Source organism: Pygocentrus nattereri, chromosome 7, assembly GCF_015220715.1.
Source record: "Pygocentrus nattereri isolate fPygNat1 chromosome 7, fPygNat1.pri, whole genome shotgun sequence".
In the NCBI taxonomy this organism is placed as follows: domain Eukaryota; kingdom Metazoa; phylum Chordata; class Actinopteri; order Characiformes; family Serrasalmidae; genus Pygocentrus; species Pygocentrus nattereri.
In genome coordinates, this window is record NC_051217.1 from 9,771,393 (window position 1) to 9,780,646 (window position 9,254).

General features: G+C 38.9%; 1 protein-coding gene across 1 annotated transcript in view; it reads left to right on the forward strand.

Moving 5' to 3' along the window:
• The window catches only part of lepa (leptin a), a 34,016-nt gene extending 25,478 nt beyond the window's left edge, over positions 1-8,538 (forward strand). Inside the window, exons 3-5 of the mRNA XM_037540228.1 lie at positions 298-4,020; positions 5,153-6,048; positions 7,480-8,538. Of these exons, the coding sequence (XP_037396125.1) occupies positions 5,899-6,048; positions 7,480-7,848 (519 nt within the window). The 5' untranslated portion in view covers positions 298-4,020; positions 5,153-5,898 and the 3' untranslated portion in view covers positions 7,849-8,538. The remainder of the gene's footprint in view (positions 1-297; positions 4,021-5,152; positions 6,049-7,479) is intronic.
• Positions 8,539-9,254: the final 716 nt, after the last annotated feature.

The following is a 9,254-nucleotide window of genomic DNA, read 5'->3' on the forward strand; positions in this document are numbered from 1 at the left end:
TACTTGAAAAGGCCTTGGCCAGCAGTCCACACTTACTTGAAATGAATCTCATCACATTAACGTACATTAAAGTGATATTTTTTGTGTCTTTCACAATTACTATTTCAGAGTGCTTGTGCTCTTGAACTCTTAATGTATGTGTATTCAACACAGCTCTTGCCCACTGACATTGTTTATTTAGTCACATTTTTGGTGAAAAATATTGAAACAATACTGAAGTGAATGAGTTAGAATGACAGATATGCACCAGCACATTCCTGAACAATCTGTGCTCTTTTCACTTTTTCCTCTACACAGAGTGGGACCCAGGGGACCAAATGAAAATTCAGCCGCCAGGAAAAGAAACACGCAGGCGCATTCACACACACACACACACACACACACACACACACACACACACACACTCTCTCTCACACACACAAACACACACACACACACACACACACACACACACAGCTCCTGTCTTCAAAACAACAGGCTCATGCTGCCAAAAATAGCAGTTAGTCTACAGGAATAGAAACATTTCCTGTGTATTCCTTTTTGCTGGATTCCCGTAACTTTGTCTGCGAAAGCTAAGCCATGCAGTCATATGGTCAAGCAGCATGCAACTCATTCTAAAGACTCATTTGTGTTTCCTGTAACAATGTGCGATGTCACATTACATCTGGATCACCATTTAACTCACTTTACAACAAATTTCTGACACAGCACAAAGCTCTGGGCTGAGAGATGTGCATAGCTCAGACCACTGGGTGTCAGACTGAATTACCAGAAGCACTACAAAGTTGTCGATCGTGCTGTACTGTTCAATGTTTCCCAGTAGTCTCCCACCTATCATGCTGAGAATACGTAAAATAAGCTTTTGTTCAGACCCTGGGAGCGAATAAATGTAACAACTCTCTGTGCATTCATCAGATCATGCCTTCCAGTCTGCACTGCATGCTGTGTTGTCAGGACAAAACAGTAAACTTGTCTTGTGCTGTGTTTTGGCTCCTTTGAATCATGTTATTTACAAACATATTTCATTCATAGGATCATTGATTGCTGGTGTTGTGTTGTTTCTTACAGCATTATAGGTAAATCCTTGAAACGGCTATGCATGAAAAGCTCAGAACTACAACTGTCCAAGCGAAGCTACAACCAACTTACCTCGCATAAACTATTGTGCCACATTCATGTCACCTAAGTTATTTATTTTGATCCATTCCAATGCTCAGTTGAACAGATTCCAGTGCATGATTTTGCCTTATCATGGATTCGGATGTTATCAGTGAGGTGAAACCTCTGTCTCCCATAGAACAAAACCAGGTCATGGGTACTACTAGCAGTCCAGAGCTAGCTGAATGGAGGGAGTGAGGAGGACAGTAAGCAGATAACCTTTCAGCTATGTAGTCAGGGGCAGTGTCATGTAGGGCCTTATAGATAAGAAATAGCATCTTATAACTCAGCTAATCAGTATAGATATTTGAAACTGGATTTATGGAGAAGCACAAATGTAGATAGTAAGTAGCCAAACAGCTGCATTTTGCACAGGTTGGGATGGGAGAACAATGAGGGGAGCCTTAATAATCAAGACGTGTAAATGTGAGCTTAAGGTGTTCTTAATCTAAAAATATAAGATATGACCAAATACAGGCTATCTTTCTCAAATTAAAGAATGCAGACCATCAAATTTTGTTCAAGTCAAACAGAAACGTATCCACTGAGACTTTTAACCTATATAAACTGTCAACAGACAGGGTAACATAGCTGAGTCATCAATGAACATGAGGCCAAAAAGCTACCTGAATTTTTTCAGAATTTAAGGAACCTGCTATACATCCACAAATTAATCTCCTGCAAACAGTTGTTAAAATAGATGGAACATTAGGCTTTGTGCAGATGTCCATAGTAAAACTACTATGTGACATGGGTCTGGAAGTGTCCATGTGAGTGTGAATAAGCTGTAGTCATGAAGAGATGAACTTGGTCAGCAGTTTGAATGTCACAATGTTTGGATGTCTTTCAGTGGGTATCAGGAAAACAGGCCCTAAAACAATATGCCAGGAAAACATGAGCTCTTGACTCATGTTGCTTGTACCTAATTTCAATTACATCAGCATTATGTAAAAGGAACCTGCATTCATCTGACCATTCATTTTTGAGGATGTGATTTGCTTAGATGTGGCCTGTCTATTTGACTGTTTTGACTTATGTGATCCAGAAGCTGTTTTCATCCATAGGATAGCCAACTGCTGGCAGTTTCTTGCTTTACATTTAAAGAAAATTCTTTTTGAGACCCATGTAGGCTGAAAGGATTCTCTCTGCTGAAAATACCCATACAAACCATTCTGTTTCAGCAGGGCCGACGTGTTTTCTTACGTTTTCTTATTTCCGAGCGGTGGTGGTATCCAGCACAGCAGCATGGCGAATTTTAATGCATTGTGGTCTGAGGGATCGAAGGTCACAGGTATTCACTTTTGGTTTTTGATGTTGCCCTTTACACACAGAGATTTCTCCAGATCCAGAAACTTCCCCTGAAGTTTTTGATATTATGTACCATAGAGGATGAAACACCTAAGATCTTTGCCATTTGTTTTTTGAGAAACATTTGACCACATTCACCAACCGTTCCTAAGAAGAAATTTCAGCTTAAAACCCACTTCTGCAGTTTTCACGATGATTTTGACACTATTTGAGATTTGTTCTGAGGTAGTGTGATGTAGACTTTTTCTTAGGACCTTTCACAAGAATGCATTTAAGGAAAATCTAGGAAGATATTGGCGAATGAGGCCCAGTGTTCTTAAACTATTGGATTGTTCATTTATTGCAATTTTTGGCAGTGTCAATCCTCGACCTATACTTGCTAATGATCAGGCCTTTCATGGGTGCTTGAATGCATGGGGGATCATCCGTTTAACATCTTTTTCAACATTTTATAGATTTCATAGTCTTATGTTGCCTCGTTCACATTTTTGGAGCATGTTACAGGCATCAGGTTTAGAATGAGCATATATTTCCAAAAAAACAATGACGCTGATAAACATGTTTTTGTACTGAATTTATTTAAAAATGGGTCAAAATGGATTTACAAATCACTGTTTTCTGTTTTTATTTACATTTCACAACATTTTAGGAAGTGAGGTTTGTACATGTTTTTGTCAGTACAGTACATGTGAGTCTAAGGTCATCAAACTTCCATAGTTCTATATTTTTAAAATATGGAATATGTGCTAATAGATATGACTATTCAAATTAATTCAAATGCTTTCTATTTCTTCCTCTTTAATAAGATATGACTCACAGCTCATGCATTTCCCTCAATCGTGTGCTGAGAGATCCCTAATGAGCTCACTGTGTAAAAATCAATTATGAGTATATGTTCTATGTGTGTGAGTGTGAGTGTGAAATCAGCTCAGTGGAGGAGGGAAATGAGATCTCCTCTTTATCTCATTCAGTGGGAGATTACCTCCATATCGTCATGGTCTACGCCCACCATACGATCAGCATGTTGGTCAGGCAATGCGTCTTTCACACCAACTGCAAACTCTGCCTCATTGCTTGTGTTTGTTGATGTGATCAGCAGTAGAAACAGCATCTTGCCTGTTTTCTACTCTGGAGGGAATCGGATGACACTGCAATAGAACAGCACCGCAATGACGTAGTGGTGAGTGAAACGTGATAACGGGGCAAGTTGTCATTAAAATGCCCTCTAACTGTTAACCGCACCACTGCAGCAAGTAGTACAGTCCAGAAATACTTGCTCAGAATATCAACTGGGATTAGCACTTTATATAAACAACACTTATTTTCAATAAGTAAATCATATATTCATTCAAAGGTGCACGGCCACATGACAGCACAAATCCAACTGGCTAATGATGTGACGTTCCCTCAAGAGATGGAAGGGTTGTATCCATTACAACAACTTCCTATCCACCCAGATGCACAGCATCCTGTGAGTCACAAACACCAGAGGAACACCTACAGAGCAGCTGATGTCCAAGCAGCACTGGAGAATCATAATTCATCCCACTTACAGTAAGAAGTTATGTACTTTTCTTGGAGTTTCTCTCCAGGGTGTAAGGAGGATAATCAGGTTGTGGAAGGAGATTTAAGATAAGCGTAGCTTAAGGGATGGAAATAAGGGTTTGGGTAAAGTTCAACTTCAAGTTGATTAAGGTCTTATGTCCATGTGTCCAGTGAAAATGCATTTTTGGAAGCTTTTAAAGAAGCTTCAATTTTGTTTGACGATGCCAACATGCAAACACAACACTGGACACTCAAAGAAGGATACTTATCCCTCAGCTAGGCTTTTTCATCAGATCACTTAAAGCATCCCTTAAAAGTTTCCAACCTGGTCTCCCCAAATGGTCTACATCCAAACTCACAACACATAACAAAAAATGTAGACCGTCTGGGGGGCCCTAAGGACCAAGTTGGGAAACGCTGCCATAAAGGAATTCTCCAGCTTTGTCAACTTAATATCTCTCTGCTGCTTCTGTAGCATAAGTACTACCACAAAATCATTTTGATGTCTTTCCTCATACTTACTATAGAACAGAAAACTCAATTCACTCTAAGTGGAAATCAGCCACACATTACAGCTACAATAGAGCTCAGTATTTCTTTAGTGAATTTGTGATGTGGTGGGTTTGAAAACACACACATTTGGCAATTCAAGGGAACTGGTGTATTTCATTAAAGGCAGTATGATGTGTAAATCTTAAATATATGGATTGTGTTCAAATATACAGATAAAAGGGTGATGATTTTTGTCCTATTTTTGGACTGCAGTATGGTAACCCCATGAATTTTGAGCCCTACAGATAAGGTAAAAGTATTGAAAGAGATTTGCCCACTTAAACACCTGCAAAATCTTCTTGAGAATTCCTGTTAATTAGTCAAAATTAATGCTACATAATCCCTGCTTCTTGCAGGATTATAATACAGTGTCACGTTGGAAATCATTAAATCTTCAGCCCCTGCTTTATTTTAGAAAGTTTTGAAAAATGAGGTGGTACCCATTTCTTACGGTCTGCATACACTACCCAGTGAACTGAATATAACACATAAAAAGTGCACGGGTATGAGAGTGCGCTGAAAGTGAGCGGGGGTTTGATGTGTTTGGTGTGAGGGTGGGGGTGATGTCCCCTTCTCTGCTCTGGGACAGTAGGGCCGGAAAGCCTGAGGTGATTCACTGGTGAGTCAACAGCTATCAACTATAAAGCCTCAGCACTGATGGAGCCTAAGCATGACACAGCTCTCTCACCTAAAGGTAAGACCTCCCTCTCTCTCTGTACAGCTCTACTGTATGCTGTAGCTATTACCTAGGACTATGGTTGCTTTACTTTGATACAGAATTAGTATCCAGTGCTTAGATCTGATCAAAATAATCTGATTTAATTGAATTATTTTGCAATTATATTGAAGTCTAATCATTGCAACATAATCACAGTGTTGGATTAGTGTTTTTGGAACCTGGCAGCTGTACAGGAGTTATGCAATAACTGTTTATTCAGGACCAGAGTGTCCTATAACAGATTTTGAAAATCAAATGTTGACAGATGAGACACCAGTTACAGAAAACAGAATTACCAAATATTACGGAATTCGGACACTGAAATTTGTGGAAATCAAGACACTAAAATGGAAGTGTAGTCATCTTTTTCACTGTTGTTAAATCTCTATATCAATTATTCACAAATGAATTATAAATAAAATAACTTTGGATGTTTGCAAAAGAATTTGGACAGCATATATAAGCATAGTTTGTAACTGTCAATCCAGATATTAGAATGATATCCATTTCCCATCCACAGCACACAGTAGGAAAGAGATGTTAAAGCACTGTTCGTGTTCCTGCAGGTACTGTTGCACTGCTGGACAGGCACACAGCCACTGACACAAGGAGGAAGTATGCACTCGTTCCCAGCTCTGCTTTGCTCCTGTGTAGTCAGCATGCTCACTCTGGGCCATGGACTTCCTCTCCCACCAGATGCTGTGAAAAACTATGTCAAGCTGCAGGCTGAAAACATCAGCTCCAGAATCCAGAGGCATAAAGATGAGGTAATGCATGTTATAATTCCCTAAAGCCCAAAGAGCTAGAATTAGAGTTGCTTCAAGAAAAAGATTTCAAGGACAAACAATCCTTTGCATCAAGTGCATTTAGGTCAGATTTTGATGCTATTATGCTAAAAAATACACAAACATTATGTCTAACCCAGTGGTGTAACTACTGGTGGTTAGTGGTGTAATTAGCTTTGGGGCCCTTGACCCCTAAAATCTTTTTCTGGACTCCTCACATAGACACAGATGCAATTATACACGAACAAAAATCTCACAGAAAAATCTAATTTATCAACAACATATGGTAACTGTGCAGAAGTTGCAGATCATCCATCCATAGATTTTCTAAGCCGCTTCTCAGTCAGGGTCGCGGGAAGTTGCAGATCAACATACATTTATTTCATTTCCAATCAAAACAGCTTTTAACTAGTTTTTTTTTTCAGTTTAAACCGTTTACAACCAAATATAATATCAGAATGTTTGCCTTTATTATAGCTTCCACTATTTTGTGGAGACTTGCTCTCCACTTTTCACAGAAATATTTCCTCTTAGTTCAGTCTTAGACATTGACTGGATTTTCTGCTTCTCACAATCCAAATAATCCCAAAAACATTCAATGATGTTGAGGTCTCTGGACTCTGGGGTGGCCAGTCCATTGTTTTGAGAACAACAGCAACGTCTTTGATTTGCAAACTTTCTTTCTCTTAGTATTTTTCCTTTTTGTCTGCAATGGCTTCTTGACAGTGACACTCTCAGATCCTCAGCATTGAGACTTTTCACATTTGGAGCAATGGTGAAGCTTGATCTTCTCCTCGCTCTCAAAGATGACAGCTTCGCATACTGTTAATCTGAGGGTGACCGCATTAAGGGTCTTCCAGGTTTTGCGTTGTTGAGTCCTATTAGTCATTTTTTCATCTTCAGTTTTGTAAACTCCTTTTTGTCCACTCAATTTCATTTGACTTTCCTCTTTCTTAAGAAAGTGGATTAGCCTACCTTATATCTTAATGGTCCTTTTGACTGGAAAATAAAATGAGTGGTGGTCTCTGACTATTGCACCTCAGCAGTTCATCAACAGTACACAGACCCTTACATCAGAATAGCTCCCTGTAATTCATAAGGCATCTCATGCATACTAAATACTTTCAAATAGACACTTCACAATATGATATTCATTATTTATAACTCAAAAATTATCAATAATAGCAAAATACGTACTTTATTCTAGCAAACTACATTCAGATGAGGGGACTATTTTTGCACTGGGCTCTCGCAAAATCCTAGTTACACCACTTAGTTAACTTCACAAATGTATACTATAACTAAGTGCCCCCTCTAAAATGGTAATAGCATGTTGTGAATATTTTTTTTCAGAGTGAGTTTCAGAGCGCACTGTGAAGAAACTTTATTTGAGCTGCTTTTTTTCTCTGACAGATGCAGATATTCCGTAAATTGGTCCTGGACAGCCCTGAGTTTCTCCCTGAGCTGCCGTCTGATAAGCCCATTGAAGGCCTGAGCTCCATGGTGGAGACCCTCAACACCTTCCAGAAAGTCCTGCACAGCCTACCCAAAGGCCACGTGAGCCAGCTACATAGCGATGTGTCCACACTACAGGGCTACCTGGAGGAGAGGATGAGGTCCCTGCAGTGTACCCACAGGAAAACAGGCATCGAGAAGAGCCTGGAGGCCTTCCTGAAGAACAATGGAACATATTACATCACACTTGGTCATGTGGCTCTGGACAGACTGCAAAAATACTTACAAAAACTCGTACGCAACCTAGACCAGCTGAAAACATGCTAAAAGCCTTCATCTCCTGGCTGTCCACTATTTTATTATAGTATTTATCATATTTATTTATAAATGCATATTTATAAGACAAAAGAACTGCTTTTTTACACAAATGTTTTGAGATGTGTACAAAAATGTACTTGTGTATGTATTTTAAATTTTAGGGTTTGAGTGGCCATTGAAACTGTAAGGGCAAAGAATCTGCAAAGCATTCCAATCTGCATTAACTTCCACACATGCGCGCGCACACACTCACACGGCAAGTGCGCTGACCTCACCACCAGCCAAGCATGCTCAGTGATGTCATACAATCTTACCGGAAGACTTATGACCGATCATGCTGGGAAGCACAAATCCTCGCTCCCCCTCTCTGGAACACCAGCATATATGAACTACAGACCCTGCACTTTGATAATATGTCTTCTGGGAATGGTTTATTAGGGTGAGATATATAAGATTATTTGTGACTGTAAATTATTTATTGTAAATGATGTCAGTTTTAAAAATGTGTATTTTTTATATATTTAGAACTAAAAACTCACTGAAATAAAAGACAAAGTTACAAGTCATAATTGTTTGCATGTGATTCCTACATCCCTACAGCCAACAATGTAACAAACCCATCTTATTTGCAAATGTTTACAAGGTACAGTAGTTTGTGCACCCCTGATCAAATGACACGTTTGTTGATGTTCTAAATGACAATAACACACTTGGGCACATTTTAATGCACAATTATTATTTAACTGCTGAAAATGACAGCTTTGAAAAAATAAAACATACATGTGGCCCGTGTGAAAGTTATGGCACATTTTAGATTTTGTTTCCAGTATGTTAAATTCATGAAGAGAACAAATGAATAGAAACTGTGCCCTATCATTTGTAGCCATCACAAGTTTGTCTCCTGTAGAGGATCTGTTAACTGTTTTTACTTCACTTTCAGAACACATCATCTGACTCAGGGTGTATAAACCTTTATGTACAACTGTACATCCACCTGGTAGCTCAATAATGCAGCAAACATCCCACCCTGATATTCCAGATGTAGCTGATCCACCAATACATGTTTAGTGTCCAAAGTTTGCCTCCAAATTTTGCACTGCAATTACAAGGTTAATGCTGGCTGTTAGTAAATAATTGGAATCTGTCACACTAAATCTATTCTATTCTTTTCAGGCTTCTGTAATATCAGCCTTGCAGGACACTTTTTGTGAAACCCATAAATCAGATTTTTCAGGGACCCATTCCTTTAACGGAGTCCTAAGTGAGAGCGGTCATTAGTGTAAAATCTAAAGTATAATGGAAGACTTTCTTAAATGCAATGTTTGTTCTTTTTTTTTCTTTTTTTTAATTAACGCACATCTAAAGTAAACATGTTTAGTCGGGTACCAGACAGCTTAGAATATAAAGTGTAAAAG